We start from the raw sequence: 17,816 nt of genomic DNA on the forward strand, positions 1-17,816 counted from the left end.
GTATGGTCAATCAGGAATTCCATGCTTCATTTTTAATTTTCTTAGACATAACTAACCCAAGGAAATACTGGTAACTGGGTTATTCCCCACCACTTCACCCATCCTCTGTGTATTCTGCGAACTTCCGGGCTAATATTTACAAGATATCCAGGACTGTAAGTGCTGATCTAGGATCACTTTCGCCTTTCAGATCATGAAGAATAAGACGTGGGGGACCATATCAAGCATCTCAAAGGCGGAATTATATCGGGTGCGTTTTTTTACAGTTAGTCTATGTTCTGCATATCAGTCTGAATTTATAAATCTGGACAAAATGTCACGATCGTCAAAGGTAGAGAGTGAGGACCAAGGCGCAGCATGTGGAAAATAAGCCATCTTCTTTTATTTAGAAGAGAACCAACACAAAACGAAACCACTTTAACAAAATAACAAAACTGACGAACGTGAAGCTACGAATGAACTAGTGCATATATGCAACATAGAACATCGACATAGACACAGCAACACTCACCCACAAACAAACAGTGAGAAACAACCTCCCTATGTATGTCTCTCAATCAGAGGAAAACGAAAACACCTGTCTCTGATTGAGAGCCATACAAGGTCAATTAACCCTTTAACCCAACATAGAAACACAACACATAGAAATGCCCACCCAGCTCACGCCCTGACCAATAACTACATACAAAACAAGAGAAAACAGGTCAGGAACGTGACATAACCCCCCCCCCCCCTTAAGGTGCGAACGCCGGGCGCACCAGCACAAAGTCTAGGGGAGGGTCTGGGTGGGCATCTGACCACGGTGGTGGCTCAGGCTCCGGACGCTGTCCCCACACCACCATAGTCACTCCCCGCTTCTGTATCCCCCTCCCAATGACCACCCTCCAACTAAACCCACCTAAATGAAGGGGCAGCACCGGGATAAGGGCCAGCACCGGGATAAGGGGCAGCACCGGGATAAGGGGCAGCTCCGGGATGAGGGACTCTGGCAGGTCCTGGCTGAGGGACTCTGGCAGGTCCTGGCTGAGGGACTCTGGCAGGTCCTGGCTGAGGGACTCTGGCAGGTCCTGGCTGGACGGCTCTGGCAGGTCCTGGCTGGACGGCTCTGGCAGGTCCTGGCTGGACGGCTCTGGCAGGTCCTGGCTGGACGGCTCTGGCTGGTCCTGGCTGGACGGCTCTGGCTGGTCCTGGCTGGACGGCTCTGGCTGGTCCTGGCTGGACGGCTCTGGCTGGTCCTGGCTGGACGGCTCTGGCTGGTCCTGGCTGGACGGCTCTGGCTGGACGGGCAGCTCTGTAGGGAGGAGACGGAGAGACAGCCTGGTGCGTGGTATAGGCACTGGCTGCGCTGGAGAGGAGGAAAGCTCTGACAGCGCTGGACAGGTGGGAGCAGCTGGAGAGACAACCCGGAGAGACAGCCTGGTACGGGGGGCTGCCACCGGAGGACTGGTACATGGAGGTGGCACCGGGTATACCGGACCGTGAAGGAGGACACGTGCTCTTGAGCACCGAGCCTGCCCAACCTTACCAGGTTGAATGGTGCCCGTAGCCCTGCCAGTGCGGCGAGGTGGAATAGCCCGCACTGGGCTATGCTGGCGAACCGGGGACACCATTCGTAAGGCTGGTGCCATGTATGCCGGCCCGAGGAGACGCACTGGTGGCCAGATGTGTTGGGCCGGCTTCATGACATCCGGCTCGATGCCCAACTTAGCCCTACCAGTGCGGCGAGGTGGAATAGCTCGCACTGGGCTAAGCACGCGTACTGGGGACACCGTGCGCTTTACCGCATAACACGGTGTCTGACCAGTACGACGCCCTCTCACTCCACGGTAAGCACGGGGAGTTGGCTCAGGTATCCTACCCGGCTTTGCCACACTCCTCGTGTGCCCCACCCCAAGAAATTTTTGGGTCTGACTCTCGGGCTCCCAACCGCGTCGCCGCGCTGCCTCCTCATACCAGCGCCTCTCTGCCTTCGCTGCTTCCAACTCCGCCTTGGGACGGCGATATTCCCCTGGCTGAACCCAGGGTCCTTTACCGTCCAGGATCTCCTCCCAAGTCCAGGAGTCCTGGGTTTTCTCCCACTGCTGTCGCTGCCCTTTTCCTTGCTGCTTGATCCCAGTTTGGTGGGTGATTCTGTCACGATCGTCAAAGGTAGAGAGTGAGGACCAAGGCGCAGCATGTGGAAAATAAGCCATCTTCTTTTATTTAGAAGAGAACCAACACAAAACGAAACCACTTTAACAAACTAACAAAATAACAAAACTGACGAACGTGAAGCTACGAATGAACTAGTGCATACATGCAACATAGACCATCGACATAGACACAGCAACAATCACCCATAAACAAACAGTGAGAAACAACCTCCCTATGTATGTCTCTCAATCAGAGGAAAACGAAAACACCTGTCTCTGATTGAGAGCCATACAAGGTCAATTAACCCTTTAACCCAACATAGAAACACAACACATAGAAATGCCCACCCAGCTCACGCCCTGACCAATAAACACATACAAAACAAGAGAAAACAGGTCAGGAACGTGACACAAAATATAGAGATCCTTTCTATCTTGTCTATCTTGTCTTATGAGACATTTTCTGCAACCTAACAAATGTTCTAGGAACGTTCACAGAACCAATTTAGTTTGCTGGGAAAACATTACTGATACATTGTGATATTACGTTACCTGGAAACCTAATAAAAACTTTTGGGGAATGTTAGGCGAACATTCCAAGGATAGTTCATTTAAAACATAAAAAAAGGTATTTAAAACTTTATTTTTAATGTTTTTGGGATGTTATCATCCTAATGTTAGATAAAACCTTAACTAGAACTTAATGAGAATCTTGTCTAATGTTCTGGGAATGTTCCCGGTTTGCTAAGTATCTACAATGCCACTAGAAGCACATATAGAATGCCTTATAAGTTATGCATGATGCAATACAATGCACAACAAAGACGCTAATAACTGTTCTGAAACATTTATGACTACACTCACAATACTGTAAATGTTGTAATGCCAGACGTTAAATAAAATAGGTAGTATATGCGTGGAACATTAATATTATTGTCTTGTGACGCTGACTTTTCTGCTTCCTCCTGCAGGTGGTAGTATAGACAGTGACTGTGCCTTTGAGGGTGACTATGCCCTTCCGCCTCTCTCTATGACCGAGGGCATGCAGCACATCCGCATCATGGAGGGTGTTTCACGCTCCCTTCCCTCCTCCCCACTGCTCACACACCAGACCATCAGTGTCCGGCTGCAGCCCATCAAGAAGCTCACAGGTAATGGTCACAGAAATATGCACAACACCTCCACGAGAAATCCCATAGGTCAAACTGTGTTGTAGTCTGCTCCTTTGGGCGTTCGGTTAATAACCAATCGCCCAATGTCACTCATTCGTGTTGGAATGTCGTGTGGGGAAATACATAAGTCAGTTACATGATGGTAACTGGGAAGTTGGATGCTTACGTCAGTGATCACTGATGCTGGTCAACACAAATCATTGTGAATAAATGATCAACTACAGCTCTCCCAGGTCAAGGCCCACTAATAATCACTCCAGGCTTATCTAATAGCTGGGCTGGGATTCCAGGAATGGCAGATATGAGCTGTGGTTGTCTGTCTATCTTCCTATCCTGCTTGTCTCTGACCTTGTCACTCACCACTAACTGATCATTTCCTGTCACAGTCATCTCGGAAAACAGCTTCACTCCCAATCTCTCTCTCGCTCTCCTTAGTCTCTCTCTTTCTCCTCTCTCTCTTTCTCCCTTCTCTCTCTTTCTCTTCTCTCTCTCTCTTTCTCCTTGCTCTCTTTCTCCTCAGTCTCTCTCTTTCTCTCTTTCGCTCTTTTGCTCGCTCTCTTCTCAGTCTATCTCTCTCCCACTCTCTCTCTCTTCAATCTATCTCTCAGTAACTTGATCATTGACAGCTACAGTCATTGCACTGTAATGGGCTAGTGTGGCTGGGCAGTGCAGGCTTGAATTGAATTTGAAAAATGTGTTTTATTCCTTAAGTGTCTACAGAGTGAAAGGGATTGGATGTGAAACGCATTGTCCAACATTCACCACTAGGGCGCGGTTCACCACTCTCATCCTCGTGATTTAGCCTAGTTGTATCATTAACCCTCTCCTACAGTGCCTTCAGAATGTATTTACACTCTTTGACTTTTTCCCATTTTGTTGTGTTACAGCCTGAATTTACAATGGATTAAATTGAGATTTTTTATCGCTGGCCTTCACACAATACCCCATAATGTCAAACTGATATTATGTTTTCAGAATGTTAACCAATTAATAAAAAATGAAAAGCTGAAAAGTCTTGAGTTAATAAGTATTTAACCCCTTTGTTATGGCAATCATGAATAAGTTCAGGACTACAAGTGTGTTTAACACGTCACATAATACGTTGCATGGACTTACTCTGTGTGCAATAATAGTGTTTAACATGATACAATGATATATGATACACATACAATTATCTGTAAGGTATCTCAGTCGAGTAGGGCATTTTAAACACAGATTCAACCACAAAGTCCAGATTCAGCCTAGCAAAGAAGGACAACTGTTGGTAGATGAAAACAAAAAATAAATAAGCAGACATTGAATTTGTTTGTTTCAATATAATCAGTCAATGCAAAGATACAAGCGTCCTTTCTAACTCAGTTGCCAGAGAGGATGGAAACCGCTCAGGGATTTCACCATGAGGCCAATGGTGACTTTAAAACAGTTACATAGTTTAATGGCTGTGATAGGAGAAAATTGAGGATGGATTAGCAACTTAGTTACGTCACAATACTAACCTAATTGACAGAGTGAAAAGAAGGAAGCCTGTACAGTATACAAATATTCCAAAACATGCATCCTGTTTGTAACAAGGCACTGAAATAATATTGAAAAAAAACATGACAGCAATTAACGTTTTGTCCTGAATTCAATGTGTTATGTTTGGGGCCAATACAACACATTACTGAGTACCACTCTTCTTTTTTTCAAGCATAGTGGTGGTTGTATCATATTATAGGTATGCTTGTAATCATTGAAGACTGGGAAGTTTTTCAGAATAAAAAATAAACGGAATGGAGTTAAGAACAGGTCGAAATCCTAGAGGAACACCTGGTTCAGTCTGCTTTCCACCAGACATTGGTAGAGGAATACACCTTTCAGCAGGACAATAACCTAAAACACAAGGCCAAATCTACACTGGAGTTGCTTACCAAGAAGACAGTGAAGGTTTCTGAGTAACCAAGTTAGTTTTGACTTAAATCTGCTTGAAAATCTATGGCAAGATCTGAAAATGGTTGTCTAGCAATGATCAACAAGAATAATTTAGAAAAGAATAATGGGCAAATGTTGCACAATCCAGGTGTGAAAAGCTCTTAGAGACTTACCCAGAAAGACTCACAGCTGTAATCGCTTCCAAAGGGGATTCGAACATGCATTGACTCAGGGGTATAAATTAGATATTTCTGTATTTAATTTTCAATAAATTTGCTAAAATTCCGACAAACATGTTTTCCACTTTGTCATTACGGGGTATTGTGTGTAGGTGGTGAGAACATGTTCAATTCAATTCAGACAGTAACACAACAAAATGTGGAATAAGTCAAGGGGTATGAATACTTTCTGAAGGCACTGTATATTCTGCTGTGTGTTTGTACACCATACAGAATTATTTATTTCTCTAAACTGGACTTTTTAAAAGCCCTGTTATCTTAACCGGGGGTGCTGCTTCCTACTGCTGGAAGAGAAGGCTTTGTGTTGTTGGTGACAGGAGCCAGGAGAGGTGGGGTCGGATCGGAGGGAATGGGGCCTGAAAATTACACCTCATAGCCAGCCAGTCTCTGTCTCTGTCTCTGTCTCTGTCTCTGTCTCTGTCTCTGTCTCTCTGTCTCTCTGTCTCTCTGTCTCTCTATCTCTCTATCTCTCTCTCTCTCTCTCTCTCTCTCTCTCTCTCTCTCTCTCTCTCTCTCTCTCTCCACTCCACACTGCTTACAGCCCCCTTTGTCTGTTTATTCCACTTTTCTTCCCTCTCTCCTTTCCTCTTTCGTGTCTGTAGAACATTCAGCCTAATTTACTAACACTTTCATCTGCGTGAATCAAAAGGAATTCTGGGAGTTTCATTGTGTTTGCTGTTATCTTGATGACTGTTGTCGTAGAGAGGAGCGTTGTTGTTTTAAGAATAGCTTGATTAATAACACAGAAACGGGTCTCGTTCTCTCTTTGTTATGCAAATCCTCATTTCACAGTTTGGTTGTGAACACTGTGACTGTGTATACATGCACAGTCATTCAATTTATGATTTACAATTTGCCTTGTTAATGCAATATAATCATAATTATAATTTGCCTTGTTAATGCAATATAATCATAATTATATTTTGCCTTGTTAATGCAATATAATCATAATTATAATTTGCCTTGTTAATGCAATATAATCATAATTATATTTTGCCTTGTTAATGCAATATAATCAGAATTTGCCTGGTTAATGTATGCCAGTTAGATGCTGATAGTGATGCAGATGCAGTTGCTGCTGTGGTGTATTTTGGGAGGTAACATGGGAATAAGAGATCCTCATTACTTTTAATTTGATACTCCGCTGTGTGCTAACTCTGCTGTATTGCTACTTTCATGCGTTTTATTTTACCTCTGCACAATGAGTCCAACTGCATCAGCATGCAGCACGTGTGCCAGTGCAAAGATGTACCTCCTCTGGAGTGTAGCTTACGCACCTGTTCATGTGTTTTGCAAAATATAAATAAATAGTCTTTCTCTGCCTTTTAATCTGCCTCAAAGTCAGAGGTGGGCGTCCATAGCCACAACACCAGATTGGGCATGGTCCCGAGCACCCCAGCCTTCTTCCCACTCTTTAATTAATCCAACCCAGTGCCACTCCTTACACCGCCTGCCAGTGCCAAGTTACAATATGGGCATCTGAGGCTCAGGCTTCATCCCAAAAGGCACCCTATTCCCTTTATAGTGCAATACTTTCGAACAGGGTCCGTAGTGCACTATACAGGCAATAGGGTGCCATTTGGGATGCATATCAAAGCCTCTCCACCTCCCAGCACCCAGCAAGGACCAGCAGGCTTCAGCAGCAGGCACAATCAGAGCAAGTCTTCAGCCTGGCTGGATGCACTTTGATCCCCTCATGGAGGGCCTCCCTTTCGCCTTTCCTCCCCCATCCTCTCCAACTCTCACCAGTCTTACCCAGCCCTCCCCTGCACACCTAGTATTCCCCAGCCCTCGTTTTCTTTCCCCCGTGCTCCCCCTTCCCTCCCTTGCCCTCCCCAGACCTCCCCTGCTATCCCCAGCCCTCCGCAGCAGCATCCTCCCCCATTCTCCTCCTCAGCCCTACCACCAGCCCTCCTGCTCTGCCTTGATTGGCCTCAGGGAGCTGGGAGCTGGTAGGGAGCTGGCAGGCAGTAGAGCTGTTTTATTGGCTTATTCAACCTCACTGTTCCAGATAGAATGACAATGCTCTGAAAGCAGTGCTGACCTTTTTAGGAAATCAATGAGTTTCTGATTTAATCTCTTCTCCTCACTCCACTCTCTCTGCCTGCGTGGAGGTTTCACCCAGGGGGTCCCATCTGCCCTGAACCCAACCTGTGAAATGGATTGGAGAGGCAGGCAGGAGGGCGGGAGCTGCCAGAGGGTGCCTAAGGCTTTACCCCTTTACAGAGCCGGCAGTGTCATGGCCTGCATCCCAAATGCCACCCTATTCCCTATGGGCCCTGGTAAAAAGTAGTGCGCTATAAAGGGAATAGGGTGTCATTCGGAAGGCAACCATGGTGCCACAATTCCTCCGGCTGGTGTGGAAATGTCACACTGCCTATGGTCCAGAGGATCACAAGAGCAGCCTGTTGTCTCTGGTGGTGGGTTCTGAACACTGGGCAGCAGACGGCAATATCCTGACCTGTCTGTTCTCTCTGGTGGTGGGTTCTGAACACTGGGCAGCAGACAGCAACATCCTGACCTGTCTGTTCTCTCTGGTGGTGGGTTCTGAACACTGGGCAGCAGACAGCAACATCCATTAACTATAGCGGATTAGAGTCGTGACCTGTCTGTTTGGGCTTCAACCACTCAGCATTGATTCCATTCCACTGCTATGCTATTGTGTTCTTGGATCTCTCCCACCACTGCTGCTAGTCCACTGTGATGTGCGTCTGGGTTTAGTCTGGAACGGTTGAGGAGTTGATACACATGAAATGGATAACACATGCAATACACATGAAATGGATAACACATGCAATACACATGAAATGGATAATACATGCAATACACATGAAATGGATAACACATGCAATACACATTAAATTGATAACACATGCAATACACATGAAATGGATAACACATGCAATACACATGAAATGCCCAAGAAGACGTGCTCATATCCTACTGAGTTTTCTGGCTTAAATTAGTGTTTGGGTACAGTAGTCCAGGAGACCTTTTTAACAATAGTCGATACACATGCTCGGTGATATGTTAGTCTGGTTTATGACTTGTAATCACTGACTGACTGTTTGTTGGTTAATAAGCTGAAGTGTCTGTCTGGCTGTTTGTTGGTTAATAAGCTGAAGTGTCTGTCTGGCTGTTTGTTGGTTAATAAGCTGAAGTGTCTGTCTGGCTGTTTGTTGGTTAATAAGCTGAAGTGTCTGTCTGGCTGTTTGTTGGTTAATAAGCTGAAGTGTCTGTCTGGCTGTTTGTTGGTTAATAAGCTGAAGTGTCTGTCTGGCTGTTTGTTGGTTAATAAGCTGAAGTGTCTGTCTGGCTGTTTGTTGGTTAATAAGCTGAAGTGTCTGTCTGGCTGTTTGTTGGTTAATAAGTAATAATAGCACCGGAGAAGAAGGCAGACGTTTTACATGTTCCCAACCGATTGTGATTTTTAGTTTGTTTATTTGCATTTTTTGTAACATATTCTTTTTACTTATATTGTACATAATTTTGCCGGTACCATCTCTTATGACCGAAAATAACTTCTGGACATCAGGACTGCGATTACTCACCATGGACTGGCAGAATCCTTTTTTAAAATTTGCGAGTCTGTCGAGCCTGATGCCAACGATATACTGCTTTCTCGGTAACTGTCACGAATCCCGTTTCCTGAGTCGTTTTTTTGCCTGTGTTCTGTCCTGGAGTGTTTTTCCGGCGTCCTGGAACGCACCCTGTCTGGTTGCCGGGCAATGTAGCCAGTTGGGAGTTCTGATTACCCGCACCTGTATCCCATCAGCTATCTGCACACCTGGTACTGATCATCATCTCTCCTCTTCATAAGCCCGGACCTGACATCCATTCCCTGCCGGATCGTTAGCCATGAACAGTATGTTGTGCCATAGTATCAGCCTCAAGTTGGATAGAATTTGTTTTGTTGTTTTTTACGTATTGCTTGCCTTAAACTTACCTCCGTTTGTTTTGTCTTCAGTTACTAACCCGGATCATTTACCCTATTCCCGCCTGGTCGACGGAGGATTCCGCTACCCCATTGGATTCATCTATTTACTCCCATCAACTCACCACCGCTGCCCGCTACGCCACCTGGATATATCTACCCATTCACATTCACTTGTAAATAAACACTCACCTTCTTCCTACGCTCCTTGTCCTGGTCTGCTTCTGGGTTCGATTTTGAAAGATCGTGACAGAACGATCCGGCCAAGGATGAACCCAGCGGACCTGGACTCCGTTTGCCATGCCATTACCCAGCAGGGGAAGACATTGGGACAACACAAGACGGCGCTACAGGAGATAGCGGGTTCAATCCAGAACTTATCTGCTAGCTTGACACAAATCCAGGATCAGCTCAGTTTGCCGGCGATTCATTCACCACCTGTGTCACCCATCTCACCTGCCGTGTCTGGAGCGGTTTCCTTCCGTGAACCCAAGGTACCGACGCCTGATAAATATGAAGGGGATTTGGGAATATGCCGTTCGTTTCTTATGCAGTGTGGGTTAGTGTTTGATCTGCAGCCCCATTCTTACGCCACTGACAAGGCTAGGATAGCCTTTGTTATTGAACTGCTGTGTGGAAGAGCTCTGGAATGGGCTTCAGCCGTTTGGGAACGACAGGGGACTTGCATGGCTTCATATCAGGAGTTCACGGGAGAGATGAGAAAGCTTTTTGACCATCCAGTCCGAGGTAAGGACGCAGCTAAACGCTTGTTCACTCTTCGCCAAGGAGCTCGCAGTGTGGCAGACTTTATGATCGAGTTCAGGACATTGGCTGTGGAGAGTGGTTGGAATGAGGAGTCACTACAAGCGGCTTTTTACAAGGGGTTGTCGGAGCAACTCAAGGACGAGCTGATATCCTATCCAGAGCCTAGTGACCTAGACAGCTTGGTCACTTTATCTATTCGGGTAGATAATAGAGTCCGAGAGAGAAGGAGGGAGAAGCAGTGGGGTCCATCCTATCAATCAGCAACTCGGGTACCATTCGGTTCAGGAAGTGAACCAGAACGTATTGATCGTTATTCCCCACACGGGATTAGTGGAGGGGTCTTGCCACCAGATTCTGAACCTATGCAAGTGGGGCGACACGGGCTAACTAAGGAGGAGCGCCAACGTAGACGTGAGACCAACAGCTGTTTCTACTGTGGTAGCTCGGGACATTACATCTCAGCTTTATTGATGCCGACTTGGTGGAACAGCTGGGGCTTTCCAAGGAGCAATTGCCGGAAGCCATTGAAGCAACCACTCTGAACGGCAGTAGTCTGGCACGGATCACTATGAGGACTGAACCGGTTAAGATGTTGGTGTCGGGGAATCATTCAGAGTTTATCTCCTTCTTCATTCTGTCTGGTTCTTGGTTACCCCTGGCTGAAGGAACACAATCCCTCGTTTGATTGGGTTACGGGTAAGGTAACTAGTTGGAGCATTGAGTGTCATGCTAACTGCCTTAGGACTGCCTGTTCTCCTGCTGTTTTCAGTCAGGTCAGTGACTCTGCTCCTCTTGATTTGTCCCTGGTTCCAGAAACATATCACGAGTTGGGTGAAGTATTCAGTAAACAGAAGGCTCTGTCCCTTCCTCCCCACCGACCTTATGACTGTGCGATTAATCTGTTTCCTGGAGCTGCCTTTCCCAAGGGAAGGTTATACAGTATCTCTCGACCTGAACGTGAGGCCTTGGAGACCTACATCAAGGAGTCTCTAGCTGCAGGTCTCATTCGGCCCTCGTCATCACCTCTAGGAGCAGGATTTTTTTTTTGTGAGCAAGAAGGATGGCTCTCTTCGACCGTGTATTGATTATTGGGGTTTGAATGATATTACGGTCAAGAACAAGTATCCCCTGCCCTTGATGAGCTCGGCTTTCGATTCCTTACAGGGTGCTACGGTTTTTACGAAGCTTGATTTACGTAATGCTTATCATTTGGTTCGGATCAAAGAGGGGGACGAGTGGTTGACTGGGTTCAATACTCCGATGGGACATTTTGAGTACCAGGTGATGCCGTTTGGACTGACCAACGCTCCTGCTGTGTTCCAAAGTATGGTGAATGACGTTCTGAGAGATATGATTGGTATTTTTGTGTTCGTTTACCTGGATGATATCCTCATCTTCTCGAAGGAGCTTTCTAGCCACGTTCAGCATGTCAAGCAGGTCCTGCAGCGGTTATTGGAGAACTGTCTGTTCGTCAAGTCTGAGAAGTGTGATTTTCACGCCCACACGACGTCCTTCCTCGGGTACATCATCTCCAGGGGAGAGATCAAGATGGACCAAGAGAAGGTTCGGGCGGTTCGGGATTGGGTCCAGCCCGGTACGAGATTGCAGCTCCAGAGATTCCTGGGGTTTGCGAACTTCTATCGGAGGTTTATCCGTGATTACAGCCAGGTGGCCGCTCCTTTAACTGCCCTGACGTCTTGCACCAGAAATTTCTGTTGGACTCCTGAGGCAGACCGAGCATTTCTGGACTTGAAGAGCCGATTCACCAACGCCCCGATTCTCTCTCAACCTGACACTTCCCGTCAGTTTGTTGTTGAGGTGGACGCGTCTGATGTGGGGGTGGGCGCCATCCTGTCCCAGCGTAGCTCCACTGACGGTAAACTCCATCCCTTCGCCTTCTACTCTTGTCGTCTTTCTCCAGCTGAAAGAAACTACGATGTGGGTAACCGGGAGCTTCTCGCTGTGAAGCTTGCCTTGGAGGAGTGGCGTCACTGGTTGGAGGGAGCGGAGCAACCGTTTGTGGTCTGGACTGACCACAAGAATCTGGCTTACGTGCAATCGGCTAAACGTCTCAACTCCCGTCAGGCCAGGTGGGCTTTGTTTTTTGGACGCTTCAATTTTTACCTGACGTTCCGACCTGGGTCGAAGAACGGGAAGGCGGACGCCCTGTCCTGGATGTTCTCTAAGACGGAGGAGAGTGGGGCCAAGACTGAGACGATTCTTCCCCAGAATGTTGTCATGGGAGCCGTTACATGGAGGATTGAGGAGGATGTGATGGCGGCCCTTCGGACGCAGCCCGGGCCCGGTAACGGTCCACCCGGTCGGTTGTTCGTGCCTGAGTCGGTCTGTTCTGCTGTCCTTCAGTGGTCCCACGCCAGCAAGATAGCTTGTCACCCTGGCGTTGCTCGGACTATGGCGCTACTGCGCAGACGATTTTGGTGGCCTGCTATGGGAGAAGATATCCGGAGGTTTGTTGCCGCTTGTCCTGTTTGTGCGCAGAATAAGAGTACCAATCGGCCCAGCTCTGGGATTCTTCACCCTCTACCTATTCCCCGGCGACCTTGGTCGCATCTGGCTCTGGACTTTGTCACGGGGTTGCCCTCTTCTGTTGGTAACACGGTTATTCTGACCATTGTGGACAGATTCAGCAAGTTTGCTCACTTTGTCCCCCTCTCCAAGCTGCCTTCTGCCACTGAGACGTCCGAGATCCTGGTTAGGGAGGTTTTCAGGGTCCACGGGTTGCCCTGTAACATTGTTTCTGACCGTGGTCCTCAGTTTACCTCTGCTGTCTGGAGATCCTTCTGTTTGGCCATTGGAGCTACAGTCAGTCTCACTTCTGGATTTCACCCCCAGTCAGGCGGAGAGCCAACCAGAAGATGGAGTCCACGCTGCGCTGTCTTGTTTCCTCTGATCCCACCTCTTGGTCCTCTCAATTACCCTGGGTCGAGTATGCCCATAATACTCTCCCTTCATCTGCTACTGGGATGTCTCCCTTCCAGTGCCTGTACGGTTACCAACCTTCCTTGTTTCCTTCTCAGGAAAGGGATCTCTCGGTTCCCTCTGTCCAGTCCCACATTCGTCGTTGCCACCGGACCTGGCATCGGGCCAGGAAGGCTCTCCTTAGAGTTTCTGACCGGTATCAGATCCAGGCGAATCGTCGCCGTATTCCTGCCCCCGCTTATACGGTCGGAGATAAGGTTTGGTTGGCTACACGGGATCTTCCTCTACGGACTGAGTCGAGGAAATTGTCACCGAAGTTCATTGGTCCGTTTGTAGTGGAGAGAATCATTAATCCTGTTGTGGTTCGACTCAAGTTGCCTGCAACACTTAGAGTACATCCCACCTTTCATGTTTCCTGCCTCAAGCCGGTTCACCTCAGTCCTCTGTTGCCCCCTCCTCCTCGTCCTCCTCCTCCTCGGATGATCGGAGGTGGTCCTGTCTACACGGTGCGCCGCATCATGGACTCCAGACGGCGGGGTCGAGGGTACCAGTATTTAGTGGATTGGGAAGGATATGGTCCTTAGGAGAGGAGTTGGATTCCTCGGCGTCAGATACTTGACGATGACCTGCTTCGTGACTTTTACCGCCTCCACCCTGGCGCTCCGGGTAGTCCGCCCGGTGGCGTTCGTCGGAGGGGGGGTCTGTCACAAATCCCGTTTCCTGAGTCGTTTTTTTGCCTGTGTTCTGTCCTGGAGTGTTTTTTCCGGCGTCCTGGAACGCACCCTGTCTGGTTGCCGGGCAATGTAGCCAGTTGGGAGTTCTGATTACCCGCACCTGTATCCCATCAGCTATCTGCACACCTGGTCCTGATCATCATCTCTCCTCTTCATAAGCCCGGACCTGACATCCATTCCCTGCCGGATCGTTAGCCATGAACAGTGTGTTGTGCCATAGTATCAGCCTCAAGTTGGATAGAATTTGTTTTGTTGTTTTTTACGTATTGCTTGCCTTAAACCTACCTCCGTTTGTTTTGTCTTCAGTTACTAACCCGGATCATTTACCCTATTCCCGCCTGGTCGACGGAGGATTCCGCTACCCCATTGGATTCATCTATTTACTCCCATCAACTCACCACCGCTGCCCGCTACGCCACCTGGATATATCTACCCATTCACATTCACTTGTAAATAAATACTCACCTTCTTCCTACGCTCCTTGTCCTGGTCTGCTTCTGGGTTCGATTTTGAAAGATCGTGACAGTAACAGGCCCAGATCCCCGTGATTTGCGTGAAGAGGAGGCGGAGAAAAAGGGGCCAAAGGGCAGGCTGCCTTCTGAGAATTCATAGGCGATCGAATAAACCCCCACTTTCTTCCATTCTGCTAGCAACCGTGCAATCTTTGGAGAATAAAATAGATGACCGACGCGTAAGATTAAACTACCAACGGGACATTCAAAACTGTAATATCTTATGCTTCACGGAGTTGTGGCTGAACGAAGATACTATAAACATACAGCTGGCTGGTTATGCTCTGGACCTGCAGGATAGAACAGCGACGTCTGGTAAGACATGGGGCGGCGGGCTATGTATTTTTGTAAATAACAGCTGGTGCACGATATCTAAGGAAGTCTCGAGCTAATGCTCGCCTGAGGTAGAGTATCATGATAAGCTGTAGACCACACTATCTACCGAGAGAGTTTTCCTCTGTATTTTTCGTAGCTGCTTCCATACCACCACAGTCAGAGGCTGGCACTAAGACAGCATTGAATGAGCTATATTCCGCCATAAGCAAACAAGAAAATGTTCAACCAGAGGTGGTGCTCCTAGTAGCCGGGGACTTTAATGCAGGGAAACTTAAATCCGTTTTACCAAATTTCTGTTAAAAGTGCAACCAGAGGAAAAAATACTCTGAACCACCTTTACTCCACACACAGAGCTCTCCCTCGCCCTCCATTTGGCAAATCTGACCAAAATTCTAATCTCCTGATTTCTGCTTACAAGCAAAAATTAAAGCAGGAAGCACCAGTGACTAGATCAATAAAAAAAGTGGTCAGATGAAGCAGATGCTAAGCTATAGGACTGTTTTGCTAGCACAAACTGGAATATGTTCCAGGATTCCTCCGATGGCATTGAGGAGTACACCACATCAGTCATTGGCTTCATCAATAAGTGCATCGATGACGTCGTCCCCACAGTGACTGTACGTACATACCCCAACCAAAAGCCAGGCAACATCCGCACTGAGCTGCTGCTTTCAAGGAGCGGGACTTTAACCTCGGAAGCTAATAAGAAATCTCACTATGCCCTCCGACGAACCATCAAACAGGCAAAGCGTCAATACAGGACTAAGATTGAATCGTACTACATATGCTCTGACGCACGTCGGATGTGACAGGGCTTGCAAATCATTACTGACTACAAAGGGAAGCACAGCCGAGAGCTGCCCAGGGACACGAGCTTACCAGACGAGATAAACTACTTCTATGCTCGCTTCGCGGCAAATGGCACTGGAACATGCATGAGAGCACCAGCTGTTCTGGAAGACTGTGTGATCACGCGCTCCGCAGCCGATGTGAGTAAGACCTTTAAACAGGTCAACATTCACAAGGCCACTGGGACAGACGGATTACCAGGACGTGTACTGCGAACATGCTCTGACCAACTGGCAAGTGTCTTCACTGATATTTTCAACTTCTCCCTGTCCGAGTCTGTAATACCAACATATTGTAAGCAGACCACCATATCCCTGTGCCCAAGAACACTAAGGTAACCTGCCTAAAAGACTACCGACCCGTAGCACTCACGTCTGTAGCCATAAACTGCTTTGAAAGGCTGGTCATGGCTCACATCAACGCCATTATCCCAGAAACCCTAGACCCACTCCAATTTTCAAACCGCCCCAACAGATCCACAGATGATGCAATCTCTATTGCACTCCACACTGCCCTGTCCCACGAGCACAAAAGGAACACCTATGTGAGAATGCTATTCATTGACTACAGCTCAGCGTTCAACACCATAGTGCCCTCAAAACGAATCAATAATCTAAGGACCCTGGGACTACACACCTACCTCTGCATCTGGATCCTGAACTTCCTGACGGGCCGACCCCAGGTGGTAAGGGTAGATAACAACACGTCCCACACACTGATCCTCAACACAGGGACACCTCAGGGATGCGTGCTCAGCCCCCTCCTGTACTCCCTGTTCACTCATGACTGCACGGCCAGGCACGACTCCAACACCATCATTAAGTTTGCCGATGACACAACAGTGGTAGGCCTAATCACCGACAATGACGAGACAGCCTATACGGAGGAGGTCTAAGGCCTGGCCGTGTGGTGCAAGGACAACAACCTCTCCCTCAACATGTTCAAGACTAAGGAGATGATTGTGCACTTCAGGAAAAAGAGGACCTAGCATGCCCCCATTCTCATCGACGGGGCTGCAGTGGAGCAGGTTGAGAGCTTCAAGTTCCTTGGTGTCCATATCATCAACAAACTAACATGGTCCAAGCACACCAAGACAGTCGTGAAGAGGGCACGACAAAACCTAGTCCTCCTCAGGAGACTGAAAAGATCTGTCATGGGTCCTTAGATCCTCAAAAGTGTCTACAGCTGCAACATCGAGAGCATCCTGACTGGTTGCATCACTGCCTGGTATGGCAACTGCTAAGCCTCCGACAGCAAGACACTACAGAGGGTAGTTCGAACGGCCCAGTACATCACTGGGGCCAAGCTCACAGCCATCCAGGACCTCTATACCAGGCGGTGTCAGAGGAAGGCTGTAAAAATTGTCAAAGACTCCAGCCACCCTAGAAATAGACTGTTCTCTCTGCTACCACACGGCATGCGGTATCGGAGTGCCAAGTCTAGGTCCAAGAGGCTTCTAAACAGCTTCTACCCCCAAGCAATAAGGCTCCTGTACACCTAATCAAATGGCTACCCAGACTATTTGCATTGCCCCCCCCCTCTTTTACACCGCTGCTACTCTCTGTTGTTATCATCTATGCATAGTCACTTTAATAACTCTACCCACATGTACATATTATCTCAACTAACCGGTGCCCCCACACATTGACTCTGTACCAGTACGCCACTGTATATAGTCTATTGTTATTTTACTGCTACTCTTTAATTATTTGTTTATTTTATTTCTTATTCTTATCTGTATATATTTATTATTATTATTTAAAAAATTGTAAACTGCATTGTTGGTTAGGGAGGGGCTCGTAAGTAAGCATTTCACTGTAAGGTCTACACCTATTTTATTCGGCGCATGCGACTAATACAATTTGATTTGATTTGAAGTGTCTGTCTGGCTGTTTGTTGGTTATTAAGCTGAAGTGTCTGTCTGGCTGTTTGTTGGTTAATAAGCTGAAGTGTCTGGCTGTTTGTTGGTTAATAAGCTGAAGTGTCTGTCTGGCTGTTTGTTGGTTAATAAGCTGAAGTGTCTGGCTGTTTGTTGGTTAACTTCTTCTGGCTGCAAGCCCGAGGCCGGCCACAATATGACAACAGCCACTTCAAGTGCAGGGCGCGAAATTCAAAATATATTTTTTTGAAATATTTAACTTTCACACATTAACAAGTCCAATACAGCAAATGAAAGGTACACATCTTGTGAATCCAGCCAACAAGTCCGATTTTTAAAATGTTTTACAGCGAAAACAGCACGTATATTTATGTTAGCTCACCACCAAATACAAAAAAGGACAGACATTTTTC

At 47.4% G+C, this 17,816-nt stretch overlaps 1 protein-coding gene across 8 annotated transcripts in view; it reads left to right on the plus strand.

Moving 5' to 3' along the window:
• The window catches only part of tanc2b (tetratricopeptide repeat, ankyrin repeat and coiled-coil containing 2b), a 252,008-nt gene that overhangs the window by 126,488 nt on the left and 107,704 nt on the right, over positions 1-17,816 (plus strand). For 7 of the 8 annotated variants that reach the window (XM_055890105.1, XM_055890110.1, XM_055890107.1 and 4 more), the window contains one exon: positions 3,104-3,283. In XM_055890105.1, coding sequence (XP_055746080.1) covers positions 3,104-3,283 — 180 coding nt within the window. Of the gene's footprint in view, positions 1-190; positions 251-3,103; positions 3,284-17,816 lie in introns of all 8 variants that reach the window. The other variant, XM_055890112.1, reaches the window with a different exon arrangement.

The sequence above is a fragment of the Salvelinus fontinalis genome, chromosome 30 (genome assembly GCF_029448725.1).
Source record: "Salvelinus fontinalis isolate EN_2023a chromosome 30, ASM2944872v1, whole genome shotgun sequence".
NCBI classification, from domain to species: domain Eukaryota; kingdom Metazoa; phylum Chordata; class Actinopteri; order Salmoniformes; family Salmonidae; genus Salvelinus; species Salvelinus fontinalis.